Here is a 17,574-nt window from a genome sequence, read left to right as displayed (position 1 = left end):
GGGCTGATCATGACCAATGCCTGGACCTCCCCCATCATTTTAACACACTAAGTAATTAGCTTCATTATGAGTCAGTTCCCTACCATATACGTAAAAGTTCATCACCTTGTAAGCATTTTTAATATGGCAGTTGAGTCGGTCGCACAGGGATACGAGTCAAGCGCTCCTGATATATCTCGCCTGGTGGGCAGACTGGCCAGCACCGATGCAGGACAAACATGGCCAGGTCACGTTGGTCTTTCTGCTGGACAAGTGAAAACATCCCCTTAAACTGCTGAAAAGTTTTGACAGAAAATCACTTCATGCTTGTCTTGTTTCCCCAAGCCACCGTGAGAGAGAAAACTGGGGGGCACAAACTGCGGGTGTAGGTCATTACTGCTGTTACAGCTTCAAGTATTCAAATAAGTGCCTGGTCCAGTACGAAAAGAAAGTTACTCTCTGTATATGAATTGCTCCTCTTGCAATGCGCATAGTAATTCCAATATTCCTAAACCCTGAGCAGTTCCTATAAGAAAAGGAAGGAGAAAAGAAAAGGCCTTTCACAAACGCATTTACAGCCCTTAATATGAAATTGGTCCACTCACCACTGATACACAAATATATCGGAGAAAGCTAAATAGGAAGAATCAGACAGAAAATTTGGCAGGTGTTTGGAAAATAAAATGTGTAACAAGGATTGAGAAATGCCAGAAGGTTCTTTAAAAGGCCAGAGGAAGAACTGAGAGTGCTGATACCCAGTTTCGGCAAAGCTCGAGGAAGGAAAAATGCCTGTTATCAGTACTATGGTTGGTTTTATCTAAAATAACTCACCCCCTCAAACTTGTCTGGGTCACTGCAGAAAGCGTATCCTTTGAGGGTGTTTAAGTCTGACAATGCTAATTCAAACAGATGATGGCACCTGCATTTGGGAAACATACATCATTACAAGAAAATCAAAAGGAAAATCAACTGTACAGGCATTTTAAAAGATACAAATTCTCTATCATACAATACAAGGAATACCCCACACTTAGCATGATTAGGATCTGTGTGAGTCAAGGTTTACAGTCTTGTGCCCAAGCCAGCCAAACATTAAAAGCTTGTGACTAAACAGAGGGAAAAAAAAGATAGCCCTGCAAACTCTATTTTCTTACTGTGAATGGCTCGTGTTGAATCATCTGCTTGGGCCAGATAATGCTTGCCCAAGTTGTCAGATAATAAGTTAAGCGCCACAAATGGAAGGCACAAACCTTCGCTGTTAGTTGGGGAAAACAGTGGAAATGAATGAAACGGGGTTTCTTGCCTCCCACACCAACCACACAGAAGCTCGTCTGTTTTGAGGATTCACAACATCTTTGAGTGCGGGGTGCTCTGCCCACAGCACTGGTCACCTGCTGAGAGCTCGCATTGAATTAGGTTACATTATAATTGGATTTTCCGAAGGCACCGCATTAGCATTTTCCATGATCTCACCCTTATTAGCCAAATCACTGATCAGGAGTAGTGCAGTTATATTGTTTGCTAGTTAAACTATCTGCTGCTATGGCATCTGTAAGCCAGCTCCAAATTCATGCAGAGATAAAAACTATCTCTGTAACAGAGACTCGGGAGTTCATTCTGTAGCTAATGTCGCAGTCACACTCTAATTTTCAGTAGTTCATGAAAAGGCAATTTCTCTCCAGAGGCCGGTTCGCTCGGTGCTTTGCTCATGTTCTTCTTGAGTCCGTATTATAAGCTAGGAGCGTCGTTTCTTTTATCAGTGTAGGCAAAAGCAGCATCACTGTAAAATGTAACAGCAGAAAAATCCTTTCCCATGGACTGTTCCCCATTGTGTCTAAAATCAAATGCTGAACATGTTTAATCCTGTACAGTTATTATTTTAATGCACAGGCCTTTGTATATTGATGGGAATGCAAATACCTGTTTTAAAAGCAGAAATGACACATGCAGGCTATCTCCAACTGATGACTCTGTCTTTGCGCAGCTCAAAAAGCTGTTTGTGTGGCAACTTAAACTCATATCAGCTACTTCTGAGCTATAAGTAGAGCACACAGGACATCTCGTGTGGCCTTACGGTGCAAAAATCTCAGATTCTTCTTTCAGGTGGGATCCCAGCAGGTCCGGGTACCTGCCTGAAGGGAAACGACAATCTTGCAAGTAGATTATCAGGTAATGTTTGCTGAACATGCATTCACCACCATTTTCTGAAAAAATTTCATGGTCTAAATACAATTTCACTTAAGAAGCCAGGTTTTATTCTCAGGTTAGAGGTTACACAACAATATTCAGATTCATTACAAGAATAATTTGGAAATATAAAGCCATTTTCACTGAGAAGTTAAACCCATTAAATATTTCTACTAAAATTCTTCTGATACAAATAAGTACACACAGAAAAAAACCCTATGATTACATTTTTCATGTCATTTTGGAGCCAAAACAAAAGGAGACTTGACCTTGACTCAAAAAGGGGAGTAAGTACCTTCTACCTGGCCTGGTATCAGCGGTACCCTGCTTAAAAATACACAAATGTGTTAAAACAGTGAAGCAGGTTTCCTTTTTACCAAACAATCAAGAAGAGTACAGAATTCAAGATGGTATATCAACAAATCATTCCCTGGAATCAAATAAAAAAGACTATAGTTCTCAAACAAAAAAAATATCACAACACTATTGGGCTTATAAGCTCTTGAATTCAAACCAGATGTGACTGTCTCTGAATCCCCAGCAATAGCCGCATCTTTTCTCATACGGCTTTTTAACAGACTCTCATAGGCAGCACAAACAGTATCTTCAGAACAAAGGGCAATAATGCTTCCCAGAAGAGTTTAACTGGATCCTGAGGGTCACTAGCCTGTATGATCTGCTTTTCTATTGTCCTCGCAGGGATTTCATCAGGCATAAATAACATGCACTGAAGAGATAAGGAGCTAGGGGCAAAAACCCCAGAACAAAACAGAATAATGAAGTTGCAAGACTAGCTTGCAGCCTTTGGTCTACACTCCTCCAGGTCATAGGCTGTCAGCGATGGGCTCCCTTCTCCGAGGATGAATCTGCAAAAGTATATCAATACAAATTATTTTGACATTGAGAAATACAACTCGCTTACGATTAATTTCTCTCTATTTTGTAACACAAACACACCTGCCCCCAGAGCTAATACTGTACATCATTACAAGCCTGTAATCAATCCAACACAAATGACAGTAAGTGTGAAGAAGCAAAAGAGGGTAGGGATATCATACAAGGCACTAGTAGTCTCTCTCTCTCTCTCTCTCTCGACTATCATCTAGTCCTGATTGTTGATACAGAGCAAACAGTAGGGTCCAGTAACCTAAAGCTCCCATGTAAAATCTTTCTAGACTTCTATAAAGAACAGCTGACATTCAGCAGTGTTCATAGGTATACATTAGCATTAGGTGCACCCATGAGAGTAGGCAAGTATGACAGAGGGAAGAATTAGGTAGTAGTACCTACTGCTACGTAGGTGTCTGTGGTTCAAAGATATGTTTGATAGCAACTCACTCGAGGAAAACAAAATAAAATCTAAGAAAGGAAATATACTATTGCCAGTGTAACACATACTTCCTTCCTGAAGTTTCAAAAGATTCTGGAAATGGTGTAACACATCGCTAGCAGCACAAGTGCACACAGTATTTTGCTTACAAGAGAAACATCAAGAGTGAAATATTTCCAGCAGGGTTTTGAATTTGCCTAGGAGAATTGCTCTGCAGCTGCTACACAGTAACCGCATCATTCACTTCCAAACCCACAGTGCTGATGATATCCAAATGTATATGAAAGAAAACTTGATCCAAAAGGTCCACATTTGTAGCAAGCAGCAGTACCGTGAATCATTGACTTTGGTGACACCTTTTCCTTGCAGGTAGTATCAGAGCTACAATTCATGTTATTTGTTCACAAAAGCCAGGAAGAGCAACAATTAGAAGACTGGGTTCTTTGTGTGAGGTAGATAAATATAGGTATTTGTGTGTTCATTTCATTTCATGCAAATAGCCCCCTATAACAACAAAGATGGTAGAACAAAACTTTTCTAACAAGAACTGTGCTTCCAAGCTTCACATCAAATGTTGGTATTCATATAACAATATAATTTGGAAAAAAAAAAAAAAAGAGAGCACTTGGATATTCAAACACCTCAGGCAAACTATACAGTGGGGATGTCCTTCAGTTATTTTTGCTCCTTCCCACTCCCGAGTCCCACTGGGACACACTGAAGTCACCCTGCTTATACCAAGATGCTTTTGGCTCCTAAAGTTCTTGCCCAGCTGCTGCAAACCAGCAGATACCACAGCATTGCAGGCATGGTCTGCCAGAGAAGAAAGGCAAACATGATATAACATGTAATTCCGACAAACGAAGAGTCTCTCTCACCTAGGACAGCATTAACCATTCAGAAAACCTTCTGGATATTTCACAGTACGAGCAGGCTTCAGAGCCCAGCACAGAGTACTTAACACACTTAAAACACAACAGGCAAAGGAAGGTGGACTCCATATAACGAGGGTAGGTAGCACTTGGCTGCTACTTTAACAAGCAAATGGCATGGAATGAATTTTTACATCGCTTCCTTAGATGATCAATGAGGAACTAAGGATATTTCCAGATAGCAGATGGATGCTTCCTCAAGTCACCAGGAAAGAATGATTAATGAAAACAGCTACCACGTCACCTATCACCAGAAGACCACCATAGACGTCCCCTTTCAGGCAAGTTCCCTTAAGTGCCTTGATTCTTCCCTATGTTTCATTCTCAAAGGAAAAAAAAAAATGCCAGTGTGTGTGAAGCCATTTAAAATCTAATCAGTACTGAATGATAAATCCTGATATGTTGTTTCATAGAAATGAAATTATCAAATCATGCAGCTGTTTAAATTACATATCCTGTTTCTCTTCACATGAGACTTTTCTGCCTGGTACTCTGAAAAACTACAACACATTCTGTGATCTTTAGCTCAAGTTGACTTTTAAAAGCAATTCTTTCAAAAAAGGCAACTTCAAGTTAGAAATTAAAAGTGTGCTAATGGCCTTTTTGTTACATTGCAGTAGCAGGAATCAAGTTGTATCAGTAAAAATCCTGAAAATAATCACATTTTCATTCCCAGTGGGGATGGCAAGCTGCTAATTAAATCTGCCTTGACTAGTTGGGAGCACTGATAATTTCTAATGTAATGTATGCACTGAGGACAGGCTAATACCAAAAATGTTTACGGTGTGGGATTTTTTCCAGGAGAATTAAGATGTCAGTTAATTGACTTTTTTCCTGTACGGTTTTCATTGAAGACCTCACAAATCCATTTTTCAGTTTTTCATTTTTTCCCCCTTCCCTACAGATGTCATTATTTTCAGTGGAAAACCCCACACTTCTCCCTCCTCTTCTTCCAATTAGTTGTAATTATAACAACATTAGCAGCAAAGTAGGTACCTTGAGGGCAAAAATCTGGAAAGCAGCAGAGTATGGAAGGGAACAAGAGATGATATTATAATGAAAGTAAGCAGACACATCATGCTTCTTCATGTGCTCATCTGGGCATCCTTAGGGCTTTGCAGGTTGATTTCTGCTTTCCCTAGGTGTGCCAAAATGAGGTGGTGACCGGCTGCTCTTGCCTCTCCCACAAGCCTCCAGAGATACCTCTTGAACTGCGAGATAGGTGAAGGGCTATGTTTTGGCTTCTCCCTGTGCTTGGTATAACTGGATCCAAAACAAAAATGTACAGTTTAGGTCAAAGAAATCCGGTAGTTATATCTAATGTTCTGAAGGGGTAACTGGGATTTCTTAAATATATTTACCGAGAATCTTTCTGCCAAGAAAACAAATACAGTAAGATTAATTTTGGAAGTGAAAAAGGCAATACATGCCAGCAGTTGTGGCATGTAAAAGGGTTCTTGCTCTCAGTAAGCTTTGAGCAATAAACTTCTTTTCCAGAGAATTTTTCATTAAAAACCTGGGTTCAGGGAAAATCTCCAAAATCAATCTTTTTTTCAACTGTCTTTTCAATTTTGATAGTTGGATAAGGAAGGAAGTCAACATTGCTTTCCAAATAAAGTGACATTAAGTCAACATATGACACTTGCTGGAAATCTTTCTGCCTTGCTCCTTAAAAAGAAAAAAAAAAAAACAACAAGAACTCCCCCCCCAAAAAACCCAAAACAAACCAAAAACCAAAAAAACCCACAACCAAGAACAAAAAGATCGGAAACTGGTTCCAGGAATGCTGAGTGACAGAGCACAGAGAGACTTAGGAGCCAATGTCGCTCCAAAAGCAGCGTTGCTGGTCAAACAAGGCTAAGCTGGAAGAATTTAAGCATAGTTTAGGACCAGGCTTTCTGCACAGCAAAGTACCTGTGGAGGGACCAGCCCAGAGGCGGGCAGGAGGAGTTATTCTCTTGGAAATACATTGCCGGTGCACTGAGACAACATCTAATCTCATTATCTTCTTCCTTAATCTCTACCTGCCTCCCATCGCTTAGCTTTCCACATTGCCCTTCTCTCTTTATTGTGACCTTCAAGGAAACACATTTGCTTTTTTGGAAGCCTGACGATTTCCCCTAATCCTGCTTTGCAGACCAGCAGTTGCCCTGTGAGGACTACCTGAGTGGTCCTTCCCTGGCAGCCCACCAGCCCACCTATGGAGCATGGCTGGACACAAAACGTTCCTATCCATCTCTTTGCCCTGCCTGCTTTCACCTGGAGTATTTCATGTTTGGGAAGATATGGAGAAGAAATATTTATGTTCGCAGACAAGCTGAACTCTGGTATGAGTTATCCGAGTTTTTAAGCAGTTTAACAAGAGGTGCAACATGAAACTTTCTGGATACAAATGGGAAGAAAATGCTAGTAAAATCAGACCAACAAACCTGAATACAGCCCACACCCTCCTATTTGAAAACCGCCTGTTGAATATTTCTGGGTTCAGCTTGGATCACAGTAGCGGCGTGGAAAACTGAACTCTTGATGAGATTCCACCATGAAAGAGCAGGAGGAGAGGAACCGGGTTAAACCATCACCTTCCTGTGGCCATGCAGACATACAGATGGCAGGCAACTGCATCCTGCAGTGTAGCCTGGCATGAAAGCCACCCCAAACCATGAGCACGCCTTTAGTACCTGTTGCACCGCGAATGTGCAAGGGTGTGGAATACATTAACTCACTAAACACATCAAGGACAGAATTTTTGCCCCATCCTTTTTGGAAAATTATATTTTATGTGGTTAGTAATTCTTCACTGTCCCATGCAAGCCCTGGCAGGGCAAAGTTATCTCCATGCTCACCAATGGAGAGGCTGTGTTTTTTAACCTATGAAGCCTACTAACTGTTTGTAGGGTCCCAAAGCCAGAGGGGCCTGAATGGTTCCTTGTTAACTTTTAAGTAAACTCCCTAAAGACAGAGACATGTTTTTAAAAAAAAGTTGAGTGGCTTTATGCAGCCAGGGGGATCATCAACTTCTGGTTAAAGATGTCAATTCAACAACAACTGTGGGCAACTGTGGACAAATAAAAAAAAAAAAGATAAAATAATTTAGATCTTGATTACTGAATCAAAAATATAAAGAAAGGCCAAGTCTTATCCACAGAATCCCTTCTTGGACGCAGAATGTGTACATATAGCCAGTAGTTTTTATTTTACTTATTTAGGCGAACAGAGAAGTTAAAATGTTAAGTAAGTGTAATCAAACACACATACCACGATTGCTAGTTGTGTTTGGTCACCTCCACATATTCATACACACACATTCCTACCATCACATTTCCATGCCTTATATGAACCAAGGCAGGGATCAGATACTCGAGCATGCTGTTACATCACACTCTGAACTCTGTGTTCAAGGGCGTGCTGGTGTGATTTCATGGCTGAGGACTGGTCTCTCAAGCCACAGCAGCCAGCCTGTGGCAACTCTGAGAATAACTGTCTCTCTCTATAGAGGAACTTCAGCCTTATGTACCACAAGGGCTACAAGACCCTTCTCTTCATCCAGATTCTTAACTGGTCCATAGATACTTAGCTGTAAAACTGAGAGGTAGATCACCAAAACCAACTCTTTATGCTCTTTTCAGTAGGATTAAATCCTTAAATGGCCCCTAGATACTCTAGCTGCAAAATACAGAGACACACAGATTACTTCACCAACAAGAAGTGTAGGGTAGCTCTGAGGTCTTTTAGTCAAAGAACCGAGGACTGCTCAGCACATCGCTGAACCTCACTTAACCGACAAATTTCTTAGGAAAGAGGGACCTGATGTAGCCCTGATTAACAAGTGGTGTTCACTACTCCAAACTCTGAACAGACACATAAAGTTTTTGCTTAAAGTCATACTTCATAGCTGTAATCTTAGCAGCTTCCTTTAGCTCCACTCTCTTCATAAAGCTAAATTGCAAGGATTTCATTTAGATAATTACCATTGTCTTGCTACCATGGAACATCTCTTGTTCATTCTCATTTTGGAAAGAACGGCTTAATGGAAAAAAGAACTGAGTTTTTTGAGGGTTTTTTTTTCTCATTTTGCCTCCCTATTCCTCTCATCCTTCCTGTGTTCTGATGAAGTTATTTCCAGGCTAATTAGAAAGGGCTCAAATCAAAAAGTGCCAGATCCAAACCATCACACTACTATGAAAGTTCAGTGCTGGAGGCAACATTGCTCCTCAGACTTGCGCATAAGTGATCCTCTGCCAACTACCAAAACATAGATCTGTGCGGAAAATAACAGACTGGAGTAGAAGTTTTGGAAAATAGGATCAAATAGGATTGATCAAATTTCTGTAGCAGATTTAAAAAAAAAAATTAAAGATATTTCAGTGATTATCCTAATTCTGTAGATACAGGCAAAGAGGTGTTTCTTACAGAAAATAGAAAGACAAACCAGGCTTCACAGAGGCAGCAGTCCTTTAAGATAGCCTTCTTTGAACATGGGAGAAGCTAAGAAAAGTGGTGCCAGTCACAAGAAAAGTACAAGAAGCAGAACACATGAGAGTACAACTGGCTACAGAAGGACCTGGAGAACCTAAGTCAAATGCCAAAGCACCTGGGTGCAAATAACTTCCTCCCTCAAAGGAGGGGAGAGAGGGAGGAAAACACAATCTAGGTACATCTATTCAAAACTGCAGAAAAAATTAATAAATCCTCCTTGGTGACAATATGCCTTTGCAGTCCCAATGACATTATAGCAAACTAGTTAGAGTTGGTGTAGAGACTCTCATAGATTTCAGATATCTTTGAAAGAGGCTTTTTTTGATGGTATATCATAAAAAAAAAATCAGTTTCCCGATTCATTTCATTTGTGTTCAGCTCTAAAGTTACAACCTGTGACCTGTATTTTGTAATTATTCCTTAAAAAAATACTCAGTGTCAAAGGAAAATTTGTTCAATTAAGGAAAGCTTAAGGGTTTTCCCTAGAAACATCTATCTACTGAAATAGCATTCCTAAAGGAAACTGCCTCATGCCTAAAAGTTGCTGCACTGCTGTTTTGTTTTTTCTATAATGAAGCCCTATCTCAGAAGAGATAGGATTTATTGGTCAGTTTATCACCTAATGAGGAAATGAAAGATGAGAAATGAGACTCTGGAATGCTGCTGCACATACTAGCTTATTTAAACCCACCATTGTAATTAGCACTCGTATAAAACAGAACAAAGAAATTGGAATATCAAGAATACTTTCATCGTTTATTCCTGGAGTTTCTGTCTTTGAAACCCTTCTCAAAACTTAAATGCAGATTTAATATAGGTGACTACATATAATACATAAGCCCAGGCTAGTGCCTTTTAATTGATAGTAGCAGTTGGACTTCTCTGTGATCAATGGCTAATAAAATAATCTTTGTTTTATCAGCAAAGATAAAAAGACTAAGAGCCCCAAAGATGTTAAAGCAGACATCCTACACAGCGCCATGATTGAGAATTCCTCTTAATGGGGACTGAAGAAAAAAGGGAAGGGAAAAGTCTCCAAGTGTCCTACTCACTGCCTCATTGAGAAGGAGGTATTTGGATGTTCTGGACAAGGAACAGTAACAGAAAGACAGATCATGGATTTAAAAAAAGTTTTTTCAGGGAGCCAGAAGTCAAGTCATATAACCAAGCAGGGTAAAAGAAGAACTCTCTTTCTTCAGATTTCCTAAATGTACTGCCCTGGATCACAGCTGCAGTTGGTGGCCGGACTTGTTTCATTCACTGTTATAAACATCCTCCCTGTATTCTCTGGTGCAGTAAATCACTCTGAGTTTAAGTGGGAGGAATTACAAAATTAATCTCCTGTCCGAAGTCAAGTCATATAACCAAGCAGGGTAAAAGAAGAACTCTCTTTCTTCAGATTTCCTAAATGTACTGCCCTGGATCACAGCTGCAGTTGGTGGCCGGACTTGTTTCATTCACTGTTATAAACATCCTCCCTGTATTCTCTGGTGCAGTAAATCACTCTGAGTTTAAGTGGGAGGAATTACAAAATTAATCTCCTGTCCTCTCTTTTTTTTTCCACATCAGAACCCTCCAGACAGTCGCCATGTAATTATGGGAAGCTCATCCTCCATTTCGGCAAGCTACGTTCCCACCCTACCCTCTCTTCTGTGCAATTGTGGACAACAATAAATAACAGAATAGTTCCTCTGTAGCCATCTCCTTCTTCTAGATGTTACAAAACAGCTTTTGGTGATGAGTCCCTGCCACCCCATATGGTACCCACTCACACCATGAAATGGCAGACACACGAAGCACACACGCTCCTGCAGTGCACACCAGCAAACTTTGCTGGTCCCCTTGCAGCACAGGATGATGTATCATTCACCTGAGATGGTATCTCTACAGAAGGGCCACAAGACATGAGAACAGAGCAAAACACAAAACTTTAGGTGCCATAATTCTCAACCCCTTTTGAGAGGAAAGGGAAGTTTCTGAAGGAGAAGATCTGGAGGGGTGGATTCTCACGCAGAACAACGTCCCTTCTTCCTTGTGCTCTCTGGCACCCATCTTTTAAGTGGTCTGAAACAAGTACTTCGAAACACCCAGGAACTTGGCATGATTTCAAATCCAGGTGCAAATATTAGATACTCCTCCTGGTTTCCAAAAGATAGTTTGCACCAACACTTTGGCAACTAATTAACTTTGTTCATTTACATGGTTTTATTTTCAGACCTGGCACCGTGAACTATCAGAGCAGATCAAGAATAGCAATGGGCATTTTGCCTTTAAGGTGAAACAACATCCTAAAGCCTGTACTTTGTTACCAAGGACTTCTAAAATCTGCCCCAGGTTCAGCACATCATTAAATTTAGTCTTAGCTGGAGCGACAGAAGCTCTAAGGACAACTCTGAGGATATCTTTTCTTTAGGACTATTACTAAGTGTTTAATGAGGGAAATGTGTGATCCTGTAATGTGTAATAGAGACATTTTACGAATTGCAACGAAGCTGAAAGATGTAATGTAGATGGTATTACATTAGAAACATCACCTGTGTTGCACATACACTAACCTCAGCTCTCTGAGGCAAAGCTGTCACGTAAACACTCAACAGATAAATAGGAAAGTTTACTCTACATCCCTCAAAGGCCCCCATTTTAAAAAAAGTACATTTAAAATATGCTCTGTACAGCTGTTGTCTTACCATTTGCCTTGTGCTGCACATCTGGCGGAAACTGGTCAGGAACATACCACTGATAGTCTGGCTGCACAAAACAATAAAACATTATTACAGCAATATGGACTTCATAGACACTTCAAACAAAAGAATAGTGACATGATAAAAATATAATTGTGCTGTGAAGTTTTTTATTAGTCATACAAAAGTAGTTTACAAAAAAAATCTTATATTTAGCTTTATATTTCCACTGATCGAGTCTTTCAGCTTGCTTCCTTTTTTATGACATGTGGTTTAGATGCTGCACTCATTAGAAGTATTGGTGTAAACCTTTCTAGATCCCACAAATCAAAAGAAACATTAACAGAAACAAATCAGATTTGAAAAGGGCTAAGGAATAAAGTGCACCAGAAGATACTAGCAGGCATCACATTCTCTGTGCTAAAGAACCCCAGAGAAACCTGGTACACATCGACCTGACAGGTGAAGCTGTTCCAGTTTGAATACGTGTAACATCTGTAACATGTTTCAGCGTGACAGGAATAACCCATTTAATAAAGTTCTCTCCCCTCCTCCCTTCCCCACAGGTTAGCATTAGTGTTACTATAACATTAGCTGTTATCAAATAACTTCTTGAAAACACTGTGGGATGGGAAAAATTCCCATCTTTCTTATAAGAGGAAGTATTGGGAAGGTTACATCCATGAAAACGTAGTTTTGTCCAGGGAAATCCTGGAAGAAATACTGCATTATAATTTATACCACACACCATGGTAAATGAATAGCAAATTACCACTAGAGAAAACAATTCTGGGACCAGACATTTCAGTTGAAGCTGTGGTAAGCTGTCTACCTGGTTTAAGTAGCACATGCAAGCTTGTCAAATTTCAGGTAATTACTGCTTCAAATTAGTTAAACTGGGAAAATAATTCTTGTTTTGCAGAAATTATTCTGACAAAATCCTGAGTAGTCCCAAGGAGACTCTTACAGATTTCAACTTGTAGGGAAGAAATTTCATAGACTTCTAAAGAAGTTTTGCCTAAATTAAGATGGCAGGATGAAGCTGCAGATACAGAAAACAGATTTAACTTTTATGTATGCTGTCATTTGTAGTTACATAGCAGTAATCACTCTCATACACTATCAGGAAAAAAGGAGCTATCCTATTTTCACTTAAATTATACCATCCACAGGAATTATTAACTAATTCTGTGCTCGTGGGCAAACAAAATAGGCTTTGATACAAAGCAAGACTGCTTTGCTTTAAGCACAGGTAGTTTTTCGACTGATTGCTCAAAATACACTTATTTGCATTGCTTTTTTGAGTTTCTGTTGAATTTTCTGTTCTCTGATCTACTCTTCTCTTTCATACGTACACTATGCAAACTTGAATGAATTTCAGAACGAGGTATATTTTCATGTCAGACTAAACAAAATGTTTCTACTAACAATGTAAAAAGAAACGAAAAGGTGCAAGATATAAAAAGAATGAAAAAGCAAAAGCACAGACTAAACACACAAGATTACGTACGTTAACTCACGACACTCATTAAATTCTAACACCTTTCTTCATTGCTAAACAAATTGCTCAGGGAGGTATCAAAAGCTCAGAGCAGCAACACTGCACTCACACAGACAAAGAATTTCAAAGAAAACTCAGAATGAAACTGGGAGTCACAAAGCAACCAGTCAAACTGACCCCGGCGCTCCGGCAGGAATGGCAAAGTTGTAAACCCAGTGATCCCTTGCAGAATTAGAAACCCAGATGATGAAAGTTCAGGGAGAAGAGCCAAAATAATCTGGGACAGTGTCCAAATTGCAGTGAAAAACATTCTGCAATACTTCTAACTCTGATAAATAGGCAGATAAGCACAATCCTGAAGCACAGAAATGACTTGTTTGACCACAGCTTTTCCGTTGAATTTCTACAGTCTGAAAGCCTTATACGTGTTTTGCAAAAATTCAGCTATAATTTCTCAAATAATAAGCATCTTTCCATACTTAACAGCTTTATAGCCAAGAAACAGATATTGTGTATTTAAAATGACATTCACCATGTTTAAATGCATTCTCACTATATTTGAACAAGCACAGCCCACTTAGATAACTCAAAGCACTTCAAAAATATCATTCTTTGAAGCAGTATTTTTCCTTGAAATAGGTAACTCCCCCTCACATAACCTGCCCTAGGGCAAAGCTACTCTTCTTCATGCTGAGGAAGACAGGACCCTGTTGTGTGCCAGGAAAAAAGGCGAATTTCCCATTGTGTTAGCCACACTCAGGTATAATTCCACTTCTGCTGATCCCCGCCCCCTCCCCCAATACACAGGCTTGCTTGGGAAAATTGCATTCCTAAAGCATTCACAGCCAGAGTGTCTCACCCTCAGTAGAACCTTATTCCTCACGCAATCCCGTTTCACAGCAGCGTACAGAGGGAAGATACCACTGGGTACAAGAAACAGCATCTGAGATTTCGCCATTATAGTTTAATAGCAGCGTTGTGAATCCTGCTGATAGCTTGTCTGCCTGCCCCAGAAGGCATACAGGGAAGCTGGGACTGTGCAGTCTGGCTACAGCAGTATTGCCTAACGGCAGGACAGTTATATTACCTATGAATACAGAAGCCGTAAGTGAAGAAGAAGGAAAGTCATTTTCCAAAGACAGGGCCAGAGAAAGAAATACCCACTGTAAGACATCGAAATAAGACATATTAGTCAACAAGCTTTCTTAGACCAAATAGAGGGAAGAGACCAGAATAATGCTGACCACAGCTGCATTCTCATTTTTGTTACTATCATTTATGTTGAAAGTCCAGAACTGGGCTCCAGAGAGCAGATCCATATTTATGTATTCGGGTAACTATATAGCTAGAAAGGGCTCTGAATGTGTGTTGTGAAAGGAAATTAATCTAAGAAATGAGCAAGAGTCCAATCAAACAACCTTATTTTTTTAATTAGGGAATGACCACCAGTGTCATTGAAAACAAATGTATAATAATCCCCTTTTTCTTCTTAGTGGTATTGTAGATAAATAATATGTACCAAAGTAAATTTAAAATATAGAAGGATATATACTTAAAGTATAACTCATCAACCACTTATTTAAATTGCTGCAATTTTTCCTCTTTGTGCACAGATTTCTGTCGGTTATGCTTTGATTTGCACACAGCAGCACTCTGTGCAATTCAGTACCGAAGACACTGGAACAGCAAGGAAGAAAAGAACACAACTATCAAGAGAAAATCAGCATTTTGGGGCAGATAGTAAGGGAAGAGAGATCAGGAAGGCTGTTCCAGACTTACAGCTAATTCTAAAACCAGTACAAAATCTTGATCTGGAACTGACAACAAACTGGGAAACAACAGATTTAGTTACTGGTGAGGATGGCACTGTGATAGCACCACATTATTCTCCTATGGTCACCATGCTGTGAGAAAACCAGTGCCTTTGTGAAATGGTAGATGGTGGGAACCTCACCGAGTGCTGTTGCTGCTCATGTGCCCTGCGAGACGCTGGATGTACTCGAGGATCCTGATAGTGAAGAACCAACCCACAATTCCCATAATTAACACATGGTGAGAGGAAGAGGGGCTGTGGGTAGCTGGGCCTCTCAGACTGTACCGGAAGGTCTTTTGTCTGTCAAAAAATAGGAAAGCAAGAAGAAATGCATTAGTAGCAGGATACAATGACCAACAGAATATTCACACACAAATATATCAGTAAAAAGCAACGCTGAAGAAACCCTGCTTTCTCAGCATGGGTTGCAATGCTGCTCATTTAGACCCTTCAGACTGTTCATGATTTTAAATAATTATTTAAGAAAGCTGACTTGCACCACACCAGTCTCTTGACACTTTTTATGTGAAAAAATGTTGGTTTCAAGATACGGCAAGCACATTTCTGGCTGTTTTCTACATTCAAGAAACATTTTCATTACACACAGTAGCTTTCAATAGTTTGAAGCAGAACTACATGGACAGGCACAAGAAAAATAAATAATTTTGGTAAAGGACTGAAGCTGATGGCTTCGAGATTTGGGTCTGCCTTTTCTTAGGCCCTCTGTGTCCCAGCAGAGTCAACGGGAATTTGCCTAAGGACAGAGCAAGGAGGGGTAAAAGATGAGTCACAACTAAATAATTTGACTTAAGAAAACAAGCTAATAAATATTCTATATGGTTCCTCTCATGTTTAAAATCCTTCAGAAGGTCTGTTTAATCAAATCCCAAGGCAGGAAGAGACAAACAAGATGATCTCCAGTGTAAACTGTCGATGCAATGCAGGGACAGTCAAGTTGTACATACATACACATTACATAGCACTTGTACAGCCCTTCAGGTATGTTGTACACATGCAGTGCCGTTGGCATTTCTCCTGGTCCAGAGCGGCTAGGGAGGAGTGGGAAAGGCCTTTTAGCCCCATTTGTAGTCCCCCTCTTCACTGTCACTGTTGTGAGAGGTTCTCACAGAGTCCATTGACTGGTTGGGGTTGTGCGAGAAATTTAGTCTTTTACAGTCTCTAGACAATGCAAAACTATAAAGGAAGAAGGTGTCTTTGAGTACTCTGTCTCCTACAAAAAAATTTCTTTACCTTATTGAAGCACCCAGGAGTGGGCTGGTGGATGGGTGAAATATACCTGAAAGTTACTGCATGCAATGCTAATGGATTTGTCCAAGGTATTTCTATACGCCTGGGATGCCCTGAGTGGCCAATCATGGCATTCTCTCTGGCACTGCTTTTTTTACACTTGCATGAAATGCTTCCAAGTACCCACAAAAGCACTGACAAGTCTGGGGCCTCACTGCAGCAGCGCCCAGCGTCCTGCTGAAGCAGATGGGAGTGAGGAGCACTTGACAGCACCTTGCCTCTGATACTGTTGCAAGACCCTGCTAGTATCGATGCATGGCTTGGTTGAGAATAAACCAATACTGAAGTTTCTGTTTCACAACAATGTTGGGGAGGACTGTAAATCATCACAGAACATTTTGGTAATCGGCCATTCTTTTAAAACATTGCACAATTTTGTCAAGACAGGAAACCTCGAAATTTCATCATTTTTAAAGGGGATTGAGAAAGCTCAGAGTTTTGCATGCCATGATTTTACTATGGCTTCCTGAATGTCTGTGAACAGAATACTGACACTACTGTGAAGAGATAAAAAGGATGTTGCAACAAAAAATTATTGCAGCAGCTGCTCAGCTAATTTGGATGGAGACAATTTTTTTTCCTTAGTGATGTTAACATTACTCTGTAATTCCACTGCAGAGGTCAAGATTCATTACAGAAGCTTTTATTTCAAAAGTTGGTTTGATGTTACAACTCTTATATCAAGTGCCAGTGAAACAATCAACAGTCCGCTGGATTAGTTTTTGGTTCCTCCCCCTCCATCTTAAGATATGTTTGAAGAGTTTTTGCAGTAAGTACTCCCTTCATCTACTTAATTTGGAAGTCATCTCTAATCATTCCTCATCTTCTTATTGCATTACTTCAGAATGATTTCATCCCAGGTGGTGACCTCATATAAAATCCAACGTCAATTAATGGAAGCCAGAAAGCCTTTGGTTGTGTGGAAAGTGAGAAAATAAAAATAAAATACACGTGTGCTGGCAATGGTAACTTTCTTTTGACTCATACCTGAGAATTTAGTTTATTCAGTTGAGACTGTAATCTCTCGTTAGTTTTCTGCAATGCTTCTTTCTCCTCGTTAAGTCTTTCTCTGTCGGATCTCTCCTTTCTGAAGTCTTCTTCATATATTTGTACCTGCAATCATTATGACAGAGTATGTGAATTTCAGCAGAGCCACAATAGAAATTTTCATCCGCTTTATTGTTTGGTTGCTTTTTAAACACTGGCCAAGCAGCGGGGATCCCTCCTCTTTACCATCCAAAAAGTCTCCCTCGTCTTTTTTATGACCAAAGTGACAAGCAATGGCTATTCTCCAATGGTACCCGTCAATCAAAACAGTCCACAGCTTCAGTGTTCGTAGACCCTTGTAATTTAAAAGGCTGACTGGT

At 40.1% G+C, this 17,574-nt stretch overlaps 1 protein-coding gene across 1 annotated transcript in view; it reads right to left on the bottom strand.

Moving 5' to 3' along the window:
- Positions 1-3,000: 3,000 nt before the first annotated feature.
- Positions 3,001-17,574, bottom strand: part of TNIP3 (TNFAIP3 interacting protein 3) — a 50,556-nt gene continuing 35,982 nt past the window's right edge. The window contains exons 9-12 of the mRNA XM_009587199.1: positions 17,195-17,320; positions 15,185-15,199; positions 11,592-11,652; positions 3,001-3,032 (exon numbers count right to left, since the gene is read on the bottom strand). Coding sequence (XP_009585494.1) covers positions 3,001-3,032; positions 11,592-11,652; positions 15,185-15,199; positions 17,195-17,320 — 234 coding nt within the window. The remainder of the gene's footprint in view (positions 3,033-11,591; positions 11,653-15,184; positions 15,200-17,194; positions 17,321-17,574) is intronic.

This window comes from Fulmarus glacialis, unplaced genomic scaffold, assembly GCF_000690835.1.
Source record: "Fulmarus glacialis isolate BGI_N327 unplaced genomic scaffold, ASM69083v1 scaffold26031, whole genome shotgun sequence".
Taxonomy (NCBI): domain Eukaryota; kingdom Metazoa; phylum Chordata; class Aves; order Procellariiformes; family Procellariidae; genus Fulmarus; species Fulmarus glacialis.
This window is presented reverse-complemented; position numbering and strand designations above follow the sequence as displayed.